Source organism: Schistocerca gregaria, chromosome 3, assembly GCF_023897955.1.
Source record: "Schistocerca gregaria isolate iqSchGreg1 chromosome 3, iqSchGreg1.2, whole genome shotgun sequence".
Taxonomy (NCBI): domain Eukaryota; kingdom Metazoa; phylum Arthropoda; class Insecta; order Orthoptera; family Acrididae; genus Schistocerca; species Schistocerca gregaria.
Genome location: NC_064922.1, coordinates 880699517 through 880717427, shown reverse-complemented (window position 1 = coordinate 880717427; position 17911 = coordinate 880699517). Strand labels below are relative to the sequence as shown.

General features: G+C 41.3%; 1 protein-coding gene across 1 annotated transcript in view; it reads right to left on the bottom strand.

The window, feature by feature from the left end:
* LOC126355026 (WD repeat-containing protein 19) overlaps nt 1-17911 on the bottom strand; it is a 293157-nt gene that overhangs the window by 6121 nt on the left and 269125 nt on the right. Inside the window, exons 22-24 of the mRNA XM_050005172.1 lie at nt 17082-17288; nt 16536-16816; nt 16207-16283 (exon numbers count right to left, since the gene is read on the bottom strand). Of these exons, the coding sequence (XP_049861129.1) occupies nt 16207-16283; nt 16536-16816; nt 17082-17288 (565 nt within the window). The remainder of the gene's footprint in view (nt 1-16206; nt 16284-16535; nt 16817-17081; nt 17289-17911) is intronic.

Sequence of the window (17911 nt, the reverse complement as noted above, 5' to 3'; positions counted from 1 at the left end):
AACAAAAATAAAAGTAGGCAATTAATTACTAAATAATTACATGCTACCATTTGAAAAACTGAAAGGCTGTTAATGGAGGTTAAGGCTGATCCATTAGTGAGTTTATGAAGTGATCAAACAATGGAAAACTATTGATCCTCATATAAATCAGCATTTTTAAATACGTAACTTGATAACTCAAATATCTGCCAGTTGTCTTCAGTTTCTAAAACTGATGATGTACAATAAACTGGATGGGAGTCACAATAAATTGGATGGAAAGTACTGATCTGTTTGAGTTTACGTAGCACCAGAGCTTTTTTTGTATATTATAAAAGATGTTTTGTCATAATGGAAAAAAACGTGAATATGGTAATGGAATGCCCTAAGTTGAATATAAAACAACATCAACCAATAGAAAATCCAGGACGGAATGACGACAATATTATGACAAGGATAGTTGCTATTCACCATATAGCAGAGATGCTGAGTCACAGATAGGTACAACAAACAGACTGTCAAAGAAAGCTTTGGGTCAAACAGGTCTGTGTGGCGGTCTCATTTTCAAGATAATGGACCTAAAATGGGTCTCTTCTACTATGAACCCATGCTGATGTACAACTGCTGACTAATGGATAGTATACCAATGTTGTTGTGGTCTTCATTCTGAAGACTGGTTCGAAGCAAGCTCTCCATGCTAGCCTACATTGTGCAAGTCTCAGCATGTTTATGATCCACACCCACTTGAAGCTGCTTACTGTAGTCAAGCCTCAGTCTCCTTTCACAACTTTTTAACCCCACATTTTCCTCCATGAGCAAACTGATTATTCTTTGCTGTCTGAAAATAAGCCTATCAACCAATCCCTCCCATCACTCCAACTGTGCCACGCATTTCTTTTGCTAAACAGGAAATGGGTATACATCCCAATCTGAGGTACCATGGGAATTGTGTCAGGACACAAAGTCTGGCTTCGCATTATCACTTCATACAATTTGAACTCAGAATCATAATAAATCATACAAAATATGAAGGAAAAAAGACACCTGCGTTTTCATTTTTTTCCATTTTTAAGGTTAATTGGTTAGAACATTTCTAGACTTTTGCTGATAACATTTCCCTTTTATATATTACCAGCTGTCAGATACTTCCACCTACAAATATTACCGCAGTGACCCCATTACAGTAATCCAGTCACTACTCAAATCCTTAGGCCCACCCCATAACCTCTACCTGGAGTCCATCTCTCTGCTCACTCCTACTGGTCCCACACTCCTACCTTCTAAATGCATCCTAAAGTCCATAAACCTAACCACCCAGGATGCCCCATTGTGGACAGTTACTATGACCCCACTGAGAGAATCTCTGCTCTCGTAGACCAACACCTTCAACCTATTACCCAGAACCTTCCCTCCTATATAAAAGATACCAACCATTTCCTCCACCAATTCTCCATAGTTCTTGTCCCTTTATCACATGGTGACTGATGTCATCTCCCTGTACACTAACATTCCTAATGCCCATAGCCTTACCACTATTGAACACTAACTTTCCCAACACCCGACGGATTCCAGTCCAACAACCTCCTTCTTAATTGCCAAGACCAACTATATCCTCAATGACAATTACTTCTCTTTGAAGGCATTACCTACAAACAAATCTGAATACGGCTATGCACATACAGGCACCCGCGTGGCACCATCCTATGCCAACCTATACATGGGCAACCTAGAGGAATCCTTTATAAACACCCAGAATCCTAAACCCCTCACCTGGTTTGGATTCACTGATTAAATCTTCGCTATTTGGACCAAAGCTGAGGATACGCTATCCACATTCCTCCAAAACCCCAACAACTTCACCGCCATTTGCTTCACCTCGTCCTACTCAACCCAACAAGCCACCTTCTTAGATGTTGACCTCCACTCAAAGATGGCTACATCAGTACCTCTGTCCATATCAAAGCTACTAACCACTAGCAAAGCCACTCGTCCCATCAAAGACGTCCCTTCTGTACAGCCTAGCCACCCATGGTCATCGCACCTGCAGTGACGAGCAGTCCCTCTCGAAATATACTGAGGGTCTCATGGAAGCCTTCAATTACTGTAATTATCCTCCCAACCTTGTACAAAAACAAATCTCTCGTGGCTTATCTTTCCAGTCTCCCACCACCTCCCAAAGTCCCAGCATCCGGCCACAGAGGAGCAATTCCCCCGCAACTCAGTACCACCCAGGACTGGAGCAAACAAATTATCTTCTCCGCCAGGGTTTCGATTACCTCTTGTTGTGGCCTGAAATGAGAAATTTCATGGCCACTTTTCTTCTCACCTCTCCCGCAGTGGTATTCCACTGCTCACTGAACCTACACAATGTACTTGTCCATCCTTACACAACCCTGCTCTCAATCCCCTACCTCATGGCTCATATCCCTCTAATAGACCTAGATGCAAGACCTGTCCCATACATCCTCCCACCACCACCTACTCCAGTCCATCCACTAACATCACCTATTCATGTGGTCTACAAGGTTAGCTGCAAACAATGTGCTGCATTCTATGTAGGCATGACAACCAACAAGCTGTCTGTCCGCATGAATGGCCACTGTGGCCAAGAAACTTGTGGATCACCATGCTGCTGAAAATGATATCCTTCATATCAATGACTGCTTCACAGCCTGTGCCATATGGGTCCTTCCACCAACACAAGCTTTACTGAACTGCACAGGTGGGAACTTTCCCTGTGATACATCCCACCTTTCCATAACCCTCCTTGCCTCAACCTTAGTTAGTCACTGTCCGCACCCATCCAGTCCCTTGCCTGTTCCCATTCCAGCACTACACAGCCTTCATTCCACCATAACACCCTGTCTTTTTATTTCTCTCCATTTCACGACTACCCCCCCCCCCCCCTCCAGTCCCTTCCCCACCTCTCCCCTGCCCGCCATCTAACCTGCAGCACTTCACTGTCTGTCACTCCCACCATACTATCCCCCCCTTCCTACCCCAGCCTCGTCTTTACGCCCATCCAGTCGCCACTCCCATCTTACACTGGTGCTGCTGCTCACAGTGTGGTTTCAGTTGCCTGAGGCTGCAATCATCAGTTGCATTTGTGTGTGTGTGTGTGTGTGTGTGTGTGTGTGTGTGTGTGTTGTTGACAAAGGCCTTAATGGCCGAAAGCTATAATTGTGAGAGTCTTTTTGTTGTGCCTGTCTGTGACTCAGCATCTCCGGTATATGATCAGTGGTAACTTTCCTTATCATTATATTTGTCATGTTGACTGTATTTTGATAGCAGCACCTGCCCTGTGCAAAACAACAACTTATTTAAATATTACTGTTTGCAAGTCATATATTTACGAATAATTTACAGTTAGGGACACTCAGTTTTATTCTATTAAAGAAAAAAATTCACTTGAAAAAATAACAGAGAGACACTATGACCAGCCAATATACTTACCTTCAGGTGATACAAAGACTTTTATATTAACTAACAAATCTTTTCGAAGAATCAATGTTAAAACAGAATGTAATACAAGTAACAATATAACATCAACAACTTCAAAAATAAAAGCAAACCAAACAATCAGTCAGAGTCCTTAGGAAATGCAGTCCCTCAACAAAGATGGCTTACAAAACACTCGTTCGACCTATACTTGAGTATTGCTCATCAGTGTGGGATCCGTACCAGATCGGGTTGATGGAGGAGATAGAGAAGATCCAAAGAAGAGTGGCACGCTTTGTCACAGGGTTATTTGGTAACTGTGATAGCGTTACGGAGATGTTTAACAAACTCAAGTGGCAGACTCTGCAAGAGAGGCGCTCTTCATCGCGGTGTAGCTTGCTCGCAAGGTTTCGAGAGGGTTCATTTCTGGATGAGGTATCGAATATATTGCTTCCCCCTACTTATACCTCCCGAGGAGATCACAAATGTAAAATTAGAGAGATTCGAGTGCGCACGGAGGCTTTCAGACAGTCGTTCTTCCTGCGAACCATACGCAACTGGAACAGAAAAAAGAGGTAATGACAGTGGCACGTAAAGTGCCCTCCGCGACACATCGTTCGGTGGCTTGCAGAGTATAAATGTAGATGTAGAATATACAAGGTTAGACGCAGTTCATGACCGAGGACATGTATAGGATAAACAGAAGAAATTTCAATACAAGATTCTGTGAGCACATGGATCTTCCTCACTTAAGATCCAGCTTACATCTTACTGAAGACTATTGCGACTGCACTTGCATATCAGTAAAATAAAATGAAATTAAATTTGTGTATGACATTACATATGTCTGCTTGTGTCTGTATATGTATGGATTGGAATGACTCCTTACCTTCTCCCTTAAAACCCACATCCTTTCGTCTTACCCTCTCCTTCCCTCTTTCCTGAAGAAGCAACCGTTGGTTGCGAAAGCTAGAAATTTTGTGTATGTGTTTGTGTGTTATTTTATTGTGCCTGTCTACCGGCGCTTTCCCACTTGGTAAGTCTTGGAATCTTTGTTTTTAATATACTAGATATTCACATAAACTATTAAAATTACTTGCAACAGTGCTACAGAGAATCCAAAGACACTTTCCAAATTGACATCAGCTCTAGATTCCAAAAAAATTATCACCAGAGTTGTAGCATTTATTGTTTAAGAATTGTTAACTTTTAAACATTTATTATTTATATCTCTGTTACAATTGTTTCAGACAAGTTAAGAATATGTATGAAATACCAGTGAAAAGGTGCTGACTTCAGTTACCAGTGAGATAACATAAATTGTTAAACAAATTATTTATTGCTGTTGAAACATTGGCCAAAACATGCACACAAACTACTAGCACTAGCTTGTTCCATTTGCAACACATAGCCTACTGGGTTGTTAAATGATGTTCCAAGTGCTATAGTGCAGGCTATATAAATTGCTGGATGTTGAAAAATTGTAGGTATCTTCATTAATCGGTGCGCTAAAAATAACAGTTCCACTTTCTGCCATCAGGTGAAAATATGGCACTATAAGCAGTCAGAATGAGAAATCTCTCCTCTTTTGATGTCATTGTGAAGTTTGCAGCTTGGCAACATGTGCTGATTTCTTTAGTGATGAGACTGTTAGTGTAAACGATTAAGAAGGCTGAAGTTTTCTGTATGAAATGCAATGGCTGTTGAGAAGGAAAATCGTGCACTGCTGATAAAGCTGTTTTATCAGAACAGCAGCTTTAGAATTGTGTTTCCCCTAGTCAACAGTTCTAAAGATTTTGTGGTGCACTTTACACTGGTATCCCTATAATATTTGGAATGTGCACCAAATGAAGTCTCAAGATAGACTACAACACCGTGACTGTGCCCTTCATTTTTTGGTACACATGTGGCTAGAGAATATTCTTTGAATGGACGAGGCACATTTTACTCTGTACAATACCGTGAATGCACACAACTGTCACATATGGGGTTCTACTCTGTCACATGTTGTGCAGGAACATCCACCGTACTCAGATTATATGACTGTGAGACGCGATTTCACAACATCCTTCACTCTCAGTCCATTCTTTTTCACGATGACACCTCATGGGCATGTTGTGTGTACAGTGACATCTGCAAATTATACAGACCTCCTTGTGCAACATGTGATTCCAGGTTTGCAAGCACACAACTGTTTCCACACCCCTATTTTGAAGCAAGGTACAGCACCAGCACAAGTCACTTGCTAGGTGAAATATTTGCTTTGAGAAATCTTTGGTAATGACCACATCGTCTCTTAACAATTTGAAGATGTTGCCTTCCATACGACAACATATTGTTCTGATTACACTGGATTTTTTGTGACCAACTGTTGACAATGCTGTTTTATGGATTCAGCATGTCGCTGAATCAGGAGATCTGATATAACGTGTGAATATATCCTAATAAAAGTGCCAGAACCACCACTGTCGTATGTTTGAACATTGCTCAGCTTTTTGTGCACCCACACACATTCTGGCTTCTTACAGTATCATATTTTCACCTGGTGGTAGAAGGCGGAACTATCATTTTTTCTAACATATTCTGTGACTGCACCAATTAATGAACATAATAGGAACTTTGAGGTTTGCTGATGACATTGTAATTCTGTCAGAGACAGCAAAGGACCTAGAAGAACAGTTGAACAAAATGGACAGTGTCTTGAAAGGAGGATATAAGATGAACATCAACAAAAGCAAAACGAGGATAATGGAATGTAGTCAAATTAAGTCGGGCGATGCTGAGGGAATTAGATTAGGAAATGAGACACTTAAAGTAGTAAAGGAGTTTTGCTATTTGGGGAGCAAACTAACAAATGATGGTCGAACTAGAGAGGATATAAAATGTATACTGGCTATGACAAGGAAAGTGTTTCTGAAGAAGAGAAATTTATTGAGTATAGATTTAAGAGCGAGGAAGTCTTTTCTCAAGTATTTGTATGGAATGTAGCCATGTATGGAAGTAAAAGATGGACAATAAATAGAATAGACAAGATGAGAATAGAAGCTTTCCTAAAGTGGTGCTACAGAAGAAAATCAGATGGGCAGATCATGTAACTAATGAGGAGGTACTAAATAGAATTGGGGAGAAGACGAATTTGTGGCACAACTTGACTAGAAAAAGGGATCGGTTGGTAGGACATGTTCAGAGGCATCAAGAGATCACCAATTTAGTACTGGAGGGCAGTGTGGAAGGTAAAAATCGTCGAGGGAGACCAAAGATGAATAAACCAAGCAGATTCAGAATGATGTAGGTTGCAGTAGTTACTCAGAGATGAAAAAGCTTGCACACAATAGAGTAGCATGGAGAGCTGCATCAAACCAGTCTCTGGGCTGAAGACCACAACAACACAACACCTACAATGTTCCAGTGTCCTGTGATGTACGTATCCTGCACTGATTTTTTTGGAATGCCATCAGTTTAATTGTAACCACTCAGTAGCATGTTGTAATTATTAGCACAAATAAATACTGTACTAATTATTAATGTTAACAGTGTTGATTTGACCAGCATGGTGCTGCCACAGCATGCTGAAGTCAGCCGTGCATTTGACTTGTGCTGGGCCATGCACTCAGTACAAGTGTAATTTATAAGGAGATGTTCAGAAGTAAGGCCTCCAAATTATTTACGTGAAAACTCTTGAAACTTTTTTTAGTAAAACAAACTTTATTAAAATTCTCTGTCTTTATTCTTCATGTCTACATATTTATTTCTCCACGGTCACCCTGGCAACAAACACATTTCTTCCAATGAGAAACCAGTTTGTTGATAACATCACTGTGGGATGTTTCACTTATTGACAGATCCACAGCCTAAACTCCGTTTGCACTGCTTCATTACTACCGAAGTAAAGTTTCCGAAGGTGTTCTTTAAGTTTTGGAAACAGAAGGAAATGAAAAGGAGCCAAGTTGGGATTGTAAGGAAGATGATCAAAGACAGTGAAGCTGAAGTGTCGGACTGTTGCAGGTATCACAGTGCTTGTGTGTGGTCTGGCATTGTCATGCTGAAGCAGAGGGTACTCCATGTGTGTATGAACTCTCTGAATTCTTGCTTTCAGTTTTCTGAGGATCGTTTCTTACACATCAATATAGTTACATTACACATCTCCCTACTACACGCTACAATTCGGAGCCCTCTAGTGACAGAGGGTAACAACTTGTGTCAGGGAAGCAGAAAAGTCAACAGAATAATATGTGTGACATGTAATACTTCAACTGATATTGAGAACAGAATAAAAGTTATTACTTTTCAGTACACTCTCATATATAATTTTTGTCAAAAACTTACACCCATTTGAATAATGAATGTAATGAAGATACATAATAAATGGAGAATATGTTTACTGTATGTGCATAAATTACATGGAGCTTAAAAAAACCGTACATATTACAATAATGTGGCACGGGAAGCTTGTGTCTTGTGTACAGCAGTAGTTCACTTGGCCAAGACTTTAAATAAGCAGGCAGATTGAGCCTTGATGCTTTTTTTGGTGGAAGTCATTTCACTGGAGTATTTTGTTCAAGGTTTGTGGTAAGACTGGTGAGATTTTGTGCGGCCCAGAGTGCCACGGATATATAGAGTGCTTAATATTTGTGCATTTTGTACTTTGTGTAAATTTCTGTTGGTGCACTGAGTTTTTAAAGTCCTCCTGTCCAAAAGGTAGAACTCTTAGTAATGACAGACTTTGATAATACCATATTTGTGAGTGGGGATAGAACTTTTTCTCACATAGCTGACGATTACTACAGTGATTTATTTCCAGTTCAAACTTTAATGATAAATAGTGCATGGGATATTGACTATGACTCTGCTTGCTACTCATAGTTTTAATTATTTTCATAACAGAATTCCATGGCCAGAGTTTGTACGTAATTTCTTTGGGGTTTCTTTTGTTGAAATACACACTGGAAGTTAATATTTATTTCAGTGCAATTTGCCAGTGTTATTTATCCTGTGGCATATATTCTTATTTTGCCATTATTTATTAATTCTTTGTCTGTGTACTTTGTGTAACTGCTTGGCCATCAAGTTTGTAATTTGATTGACAAACTATTCTGCATACTATGTGAGATGTGTGTTGTTTAGGCCAAAAGGTGACAGTTTACAACTGAATCCCTACAGAATAATGAGAAGCTCAATTTTCTAGGTTGCGTTTGTCCATCTGGAGGATGACCATTAAGTTATACTCAGTCATAGCACACCACATCAAAATTAAAGCCACACTCATCCTTGAAGTACTGTTACACTTCTGTATTTTAGTTTTAGGTAGCCTAATTTGCACAAAACTAGTAATAACAACTTAAAAAAACATAATATACTCCTGGAAATGGAAAAAAAGAACACATTGACACCGGCGTGTCAGACCCACCATACTTGCTCCGGACACTGCGAGAGGGCTGTACAAGCAATGATCACACGCACGGCACAGCGGACACACCAGGAACCGCGGTGTTGGCCGTCGAATGGCGCTAGCTACGCAGCATTTGTGCACCGCCACCGTAAGTGTCAGCCAGTTTGCCGTGGCATACGGACCTCCATCGCAGTCTTTAACACTGGTAGCATGCCGCGAAAGCGTGGGCGTGAACCGTATGTGCAGTTGATGGACTTTGAGCGAGGGCGTATAGTGGGCATGCGGGAGGCCGGGTGGACGTACCGCCGAATTGCTCAACACGTGGGGCGTGAGGTCTCCACAGTACATTGATGTTGTCGCCAGTGGTCGGCGGAAGGTGCACGTGCCCGTCGACCTGGGACTGGACTGCAGCGACGCACGGATGCACGCCAAGACCGTAGGATCCTACGAAGTGCCGTAGGGGACCGCACCGCCACTTCCCAGCAAATTAGGGACACTGTTGCTCCTGGGGTATCGGCGAGGACCATTCGCAACCGTCTCCATGAAGCTGGGCTACGGTCCCGCACACTGTTAGGCCGTCTTTCGCTCACGTCCCAACATCGTGCAGCCCGCCTCCAGTGGTGTCGCAACAGGCATGAATGGAGAGACGAATGGAGACGTGTCATCTTCAGCGATGAGAGTCGCTTCTGCCTTGGTGCCAATGATGGTCGTATGCGTGTTTGGCGCCGTGCAGGTGAGCGCCACAATCAGGACTGCATACGACCAAGGCACACAGGGCCAACACCCGGCATCATGGTGTGGCGAGCAATCTCCTACACTGGCCGTACACCTCTGGTGATCGTCGAGGGGACACTGAATAGTGCATGGTACATCCAAACCGTCATCAAACCCATCGTTCTACCATTCCTAGACCGGCAAGGGAACTTGCTGTTCCAACAGGACAATGCACGTCCGCATATATCCCGTGCCAACCAACGTGCTCTAGAAGGTGTAAGTCAACTACCCTGGCCAGCAAGATCCCCGGATCTGTCCCCCATTGAGCACGTTTGGGACTGGATGAAGCGTCGTCTCACGCGGTCTGCACGTCCAGCACGAACGCTGGTCCAATGGAGGAGCCAGGTGGAAATGGCATGGCAAGCCATTCCACAGGACTACATCCAGCATCTCTACGATCGTCTCCATGGGAGAATAGCAGCCTGCATTGCTGTGAAAGGTGGATATACACTGTACTAGTGCCGACATTGTGCATGCTCTGTTGCCTGTGTCTATGTGCCTGTGGTTCTGTCAGTGTGATCATGTGATGTATCTGACCCCAGGAATGTGTCAATAAAGTTTCCCCTTCCAGGGACAATGAATTCACGGTGTTCTTATTTCAATTTCCAGGAGTGTAGATTGTTATGTTCATAGAATTAATGTAAGCTTACCTAACTATAAAACAGGCATAAATGTACGCCTCTAAAAAATGTGGGAACTGAAAGAAATGTTATTTTGCACAAGATAGCTGCAGCATTCAAAATTTAGTTGATTTAAAACTTAACCCCTTACTGCATGACTTTTTTTATTGCTGTGAAAAAAATGTCACAGGTTAATTTCAGTGTCCTGGTGTCTGGGAAAATACATAAAAATTATATCTCTTATGTGTGCTCCATTAGTTTTGATTTAAGGGTTTGTGCCATATGTGGGACAGCGCTGTTATGGCTAACATACTGTGATGCTAATTACAGGCTGGATGAGAAAACACTTTGAAAATATACTACAAGATATAAACGTACATTAGCAGAAGTAAGATTATTTTTTTAAATAAATACAATTTCTGTTCATTAATTTATGTGTTTATCAGAAATCGCACAAAATTATTTATCATTTAGCCTATATTTCATGAAACAGTTTCTCTCCTTATTCAAACATAAAGATGCACTGCACTTCCGACATGCTATGTAGGATTTTCCATTGCAATTTGGATACTTGCATCAACCATGGTTTTCGAGACAGACTGGCATGTGAACTATTCCATCCTGTCATACCTGACGCTATGGAAGATCTGCCAAAGGACCTTTCTTCTTCTTACTGTCCAGCTGTTTTCGGACTTCGTTGCTTTGCCTACCTCGCATCTTGGATAATGTTTTGCCCTTTTTACAGAGGGCATCTGCAACTGCTACCATGAAATCCGCTAGGGGCATGTAGTCTGTATTTCTCCTTCTCCAAAGTAGTGAGCTATTAACAAAAGCTAGATCAATTAGATGAAAGAATATCTTCACGTACCATTTTTTTTTTTTTATCTGATCTGAATTCTGTAATATCCAAGCATAGAATCTAACAGATCGACACCACTCATGTAGTCACTGTAGATCATCACAGAGTGTGGACAAGGTACCATTTTGTATTTCTATACCTTTCTGAAAAGCATCTTATTTTCACCTTCTGGCTTGGATCCAACACATGTGGACAAAGTGTTGACTACTCTGTTGCCAAACCAGCATACTGGTGACAATTGTACGCCATCTGCTGTTTGCTACCTTCTCCTTCACGTTACCTCGGATTCTTCTTCATTGCTGCCTCTTTAGGAAAAACGCAACCTGGTACAAGATTGGCACAGACTGTTCCTAGTGACTGTATTACCTCCTTATGCAAATACACTTCCACAGATATGCTGGTGAACCAACTGCCAATAACAAGCTTGTGGTTCACATGTCATGGGACTGTTTGCGTAAGACACACAACAAAATTGCTGCTAACTCCTGGTTTCACAGCACCAGATTATTCTGACCTCCAGTAAACATTTCATAATCATAGTTGAATCCTGACACCCCACTGAGAACAAAAGTTTTGAACTCCCATTTATGTACTTTATTAGAATTAGGTTGCTTTTTTGAAGATCTGCACTTTGTTGGAATAATCTGTTTATCCACAGCTAAAAATTCCTCTTTTGGTACTCACAAGTCATCCACACAATTGGTCTAGCACTGGGCGAATTTTGAAAAGCTTGTCATGGTTGGGGTCACTAGTGGGGACTAGATTACTGTTATCACAGAAGCATACGCAGCATTTTATTTCTTCCCATTGGTTACAGCTCATTATGTCACTTACAGCAGGGTCGCCCAAATGTTGAGACCAATAACGACTTATTGCTGGGAGTTGAATAATGGACATAAGCATGGTCATACCAATAAATTATTCAACTTCTTCTACATTAACATTTACACTTTTACTGGGATGGCATTGTACACGTAGCAGCACCACCATTTAAGATAAGAAAAAGTTAGATTCAGTGCAATATTTCTGAGCGCACAAGTTACAGCCAGGCGTGGGCCTGTTGACAGTAAGTTACTCTTAGCAGTGATTGAGAAGTAGAATGGAGGCCACAGGGCCATAGAACCGCTGAAAAGAGTAAACAGAGCGGTTTGCATGGCGCAGGTTACAGGAAGAAGGGGCCCACTAGCATAACATCGGCGTTATGAGTACATGACTTGGAGCGGCACGTTAGCAAAACAGAGGTGCACAGCCGCGTATAAATAGGTGCCGGTTTTCGAACGAGGGGGATTAAGGTGTGGCAGCTCTCCTGGATGGCGGGTCGCTGAGACAGCCCTTCCGTGCCAAGCTGTTTTACAGACAGCGAAGTGGTGTCCTCGGCACTGAAGGACCCTGTGATGTAGACAGAGAGGAACACGACACTGTAGCTGGGAATAATAAAACACTTGAAGATCACGGTCAAGTTTTAATACAGCACATCATGACAGTTTCCATCATGTCTTACATTCCTCCACCACGTGCCAACATCTATATTTGGTGTCATAATAGGGGGCGTTGTCTGTACAGTACGACGTTTGAGCTCACGACATGGAATATATTGGAGACTTTGGATCACTTAGAACAGTGCCAGTACTTGGATGGATTTGACAAGTGGTTATCATCAGTTAGAGGTGGCTCCAGAGGATTGTCCAAAAACTGCTTTTTATACTCCTGGAGGCCATTACCAGTACATCAGAATGCTATTCAGTTTGAAAAATGCTTCGGCAATGTTTCAGAGTTTGCTAGATTGTGTGTTAAGGTGTTTAAAACCATGGCAGTGTCTTGTCTATTTGGAACACATTATATTGTTTTCAAGTAGTATGGAGCAGCATAGACAGCAGTTAAGGGAAGTCTTTATGAGGTTAAGAGCAGCTCATTTGACATTGAGCCTGGACAAGTGTCATTTTGCATTGGAAGAAGTGAAATATTTAGGTCATACCATCAGTAAGGATGGAGTGCGAACAGGTCCGAGATTGGTATAGGCTGTAATGGATTTTTGAAAGCCGAAAACAATTAAGGAAGTGCAATCATTCGTTGGAGTTTGCAATTTCTATCGAAAGTTTGTGTAGGGTTTTGCAGATTTAGCACAGCCAATGACGCGATTGTTATGGAAGGGTGTGAAATTTGAGTGGACAGAAGAGTATCAGAAAGCATTTGACAAACTGAAAGAAGTGTTAACATCTAGTCCAGTTCTTGTTTCCAGATTTTGAAAAAGAATTTATTCTAACATGCCATGCATCAAATCAAGCATTAGGGTGTGTTCTTAGTCAGGAAATTTATGGGAAAGAACATCCTGTAGCCTATGTGTCTAGGCAGTTAAATGCTGCAGAAAGGAATTACTCAACAACAGAGAGGGAGATGCTCAGTGTAATCTATGGAATCACATATTTTAAATGTTATTTATATGGGAGAAGATTTTGGGTAGTAGCAGATCATGCTGTGTTGAAGTAGTTGTTGGGGTTGAAGGATCCATCCACAAGACTCGCTAGGTGGGCTGTGAAGATTAGTGAATTCGACTACAAGGTGGTGCACAAGCCTGGGAAGAAGCACGGTAATGCGGATGCACTGAGTAGAAAGGTGGCAAAAATAGAAGTCATAGATTATGACCTAGCAGTAGCAAAAGAATTCAGGATGTTTGGAAATGGGTACAAAAGACAAATACGGAGTCTTTGGAAAGGCAGGAAGGCACAGTGAAGCGGAAAGGAAGTTTAATGCAGTATAGAGTAGGGCAATGGGTAATGTTATCCAGCACCTATACACAAAAAGGGAAAACGAAGAAGTTTGTCACAAGGTATCAAGGGCCATACCAAGTAGTTGAAACCGCATCTCCTGTTAATATTAAGCTTGCCTACTAGAACAACAATAGTACACATTGGGCAGTTGTGGAAATTTAAAGGTTGCGCGGATGTGATTCCAGGCATGCCACAGGAAGGGAAGAGAAAGAAAGAGAGAGAGAGTGAAGAGAGGTGTTAAGTGCAGGGAAAACCAGGAAGATAGAGTACAGCTTGATGTACCGTATACTTTGCAATCCAGAAAGTAGTATTTGTAGTTTTTATGTTTTCTTGTTAAGTATCATCGGGTTTGTGTGGATTAATTAGGCATTGTATTTTCATATGTTTTATGTGTTTTCGAGTATTGTGAGCCTGCTGGGGACAGCAGTCTTTTTGAAGAGGGAGGAAGGGTGATGGTGATCACTATCCTCAGGTCACTGAAAAGGGGAGTGTCGAGCAAGTTGGTAGAAGTAAAAAACTGAGGAGGTATTGCTGATCTTGGCATTTAACAGCCAGTACGTCAAGATGACAAGGGAGGAATTAAGGAATTGCCATAGAGGGAAGGTAACGGTATGTCGAGCCAGGGTGATAAGCACCAATCGGACACGTGCACGGTGCAGTTATTTTTAACCAGGAGGAAATAAATAGACTGTCCAAGGGACATCATGGAGCCAAAATTGAGCTTCCAATAGGTTGGGATGCATTGGATCTTCTCCAATTACGAAAATTTGATAGTAGTAGCAAGCTGTTTTGAGCAGGAAGTATTTGCAGAAGCAAAACATATAGAGCTCGAGGGGAATGGAATTTTAATCAATGGAACTGCATGTAACATAATAGGACCGATCTTCCATCTGCCTGCGTCAATTTCAGGAGCCACACAATTGAATGTTACACAGCCCCTTACACTGGCCAGAAGCAACTTTAAGAGTTTTTGCCAAGGCAGAATGTGACCTTGTTAAACCAAACTATGGAGTCAGGTCTGTTGAGATCCATAAACCAGTTCATTTCAGAGCAAGAGGAGCGCATATCAGCCAAATAGCTTGAGCAACATGTTGCTCAATATAGGGAGAGGCAACAGCAAGTAACAATTGTTTTGAGCTCCTCTGTTACAAGTGCCATCACAGCATTAACTCTGTTGTTTTCATTCTGATCAGGCAGAGAGCAAATTCCAAGAGTGGACCGACGGTAGTCCAAATCCCAGTGGATTGGATACCGAGGGCGTAAGACGGGTAGGTAAGGGATTAATCAAGCATTAAGTGGAGTGGTCATCCAGTAAGGAATTTTTACGTTTTGTCTCATGTCATGTGTTTTAAGAGGACTAGACCACATCTAAGTTTTGTAATAGTAGTAGTAAATATGTCATAAGTATGTGCCGATCCAAACAAGTTTAACAGTAGTTAGAGGTCGACCCGGGGACCGGGTCTTACCAAAGGGGGCAATAATGTAGCAACACCACCATTTAATCTAGGAAAAAGTTAGATTTGGAGCAACATTTCTGAGCACACAAGTTACAGCCAGGCGCAAACCTGGTTACAGTAAGTTACGCTTACCAGCAGTTGCGAAGTAGAATGGAGGCTACAGGGCCGTAGAACCACCGAAAAGAGTAAATGCAGTGGTTTGCATGGCACAAGTTACAGGCAGAAGGGCCCACTAGCACAACATAGGTGTTATGAGTACATGACTCGGAGTGGCACGTTAGCAAAACAGAGGCACACAGCCGTGAATAAATAGGTGCTGGTTTTCTAACGAGGGAGATTAAAGTGTGGCAGCTCTCCTGGACGGCGGGACATGTCTCAACACCAGCTACAAGCAGCAGCAGGTGGGGCACCAGCATTCCAGTCCATGGCTGGTTGCTGGTTTGACCCTCCGAGACCAATGCGGGGTCCATAGCCAGCTAGTGGCTGGCCACTCGACTGCTCGCTAGTGCGGGCAGTCTGGTTGGCTCCTAACAATAATAAAATAATATGCTCTGAAGAACACTGATGACTTCTCACATCACACATCATTCATGAGCAGCTGGCATAATACAGTAGAGTGAGTCAGAGACCTCTGCAGCTCCAGGGTTTTTTTTTTTTTTTGTATTATTTTTTTGAAATCAAATTAGATTTTATTACTTTGTCTTCAGTTGTAAAGAAATTCATAATACCATATTAGTTATAGGCATCTGTAATGCTTCTAATACCAAATATAAAGTATTTCATATATAGCTGATACTATTTTCATGTCATTAATTAATCCTATAATCCTAGGAACTTGCCAACTGTCATTCATGAAATATAATAGTACTAATTCATTTGTTTATATATTACTAACTGCCATGCACATTCACTTAACACTTACGTGACGAGTTCTGTATATATAGCTGGAAAATCACAATGTGGACAGGCTGTGAGATCATCCTTGACAATATGACGCCCCTGCATAAAATAAACATACAAATTTCTATCAATGGGAAATAACTTAAGCTGGTAGTACAACTAGTGTTACATGAAGCTAACAGTTACATGAAATATTTACATCAAAACTTTCTGCAACATATTTTGTTTGCACAGTCACATATTGAAAGAGACTGTTGAATATCAAGTCAATTTCCTAGTCTATAAATCTAATTACAAAATGTAACTTGTATGTTTTCCAAAGTTCTTTAGAAAGAATTTTATGATACTTGCCGTAGCAATGCAAAATGGGATAGTGTTCTTGCAACGAGGACACTGTAATTCTGTGTCGGGAAGATCAGAATAACAATATGGGCAAGGAGAAACTGATTCATCTTCTTCAGGAGCTCCTCTTGCTGGTTTCCTTACTACTGCTTCAATTTTCTTTGCATATTTCGGATCCACCTGAGAGCGATATTCAGGGCGCATGAGCATTGCAGCATAAGTGAATGCTGATTTCCTGAGACCTGCTCGTGAGCATTCGATCACAGTGGATGTCAAGATAGGAACAATATCTGTGAGAACCAACAACGACCATGGAATTACTAAAGTAATGGTATGTACTCTTACAATACTTCCCAATTTATTTAGTTATTGGTATTTAACACTTACAGGGAAAAAATAAAAATACACCAGAAAGAAAAACTAACAACGTAAAAAATAAATTTAGGTACCTCAAATTATCATCACTGAAATAATTACTTCTTCTGTACAACATCCTACACCTAAAATTCTCAGTTTTATTTAAAAATAGGAAAAGTAGCGTACGGGATTACTTACGAGAAGGAAATTTTGAGATATTTTTGGCAACTCGGATCAGCATCCGTGCACCTTTTGCATGTTGTCCTTGACGAACATGCAGGCGTACAAGGATGTAGGAGTGCAGTAGGGATAGATTGATCTGCATTTCAGATGGTATACGAATACCATTTCTGCGAAGCTCCTGGTACATACCCAGCAATACATCATGAGCATTTCTGTAATTACCTAAAACAATAGTTCAGATGTATAATTTGTGCTGTAACCTCTTTGAAAACAAGTGCAGGAAATCACAAGTAATAGTTAACATGTCTCGTATTCTGTTGAGTATTTGAAGCAAGTGATAATCACTGAAGATAATCTCTGGTTTGTAAGGAAATTGTGACTTGGGCCTCCAGAGCAAAACTGCCAGTGTTAGTACTATGTCTAAGGGGTGAAGGTCATATCTGTGGAGAAAATTAATATCATCAGATAATATATCAGGTATTTTTCCTTCAAATGGTATTTTATATGGCATCTTGTTCCCTCATGAACTATGGAAGCGTTATGGGACCTCTGATGTTCCTGATCTATATAAATGACCTGGGTGACAATCTGAGCAGTTCTCTTTGGTTGTTCGCAGATGATGCTGTAATTTACCGTCTAGTAAGGTCATCCGAAGACCAGTATCAGTTGCAAAGCGATTTAGAAAAGATTGCTGTATGGTGTGGCAGGTGGCAGTTGACGCTAAATAATGAAAAGTGTGAGGTGATCCACATGAGTTACAAAAGAAATCCGTTGGAATTCGATTACTCGATAAATAGTACAATTCTCAAGGCTGTCAATTCAACTAAGTACCTGGGTGTTAAAAT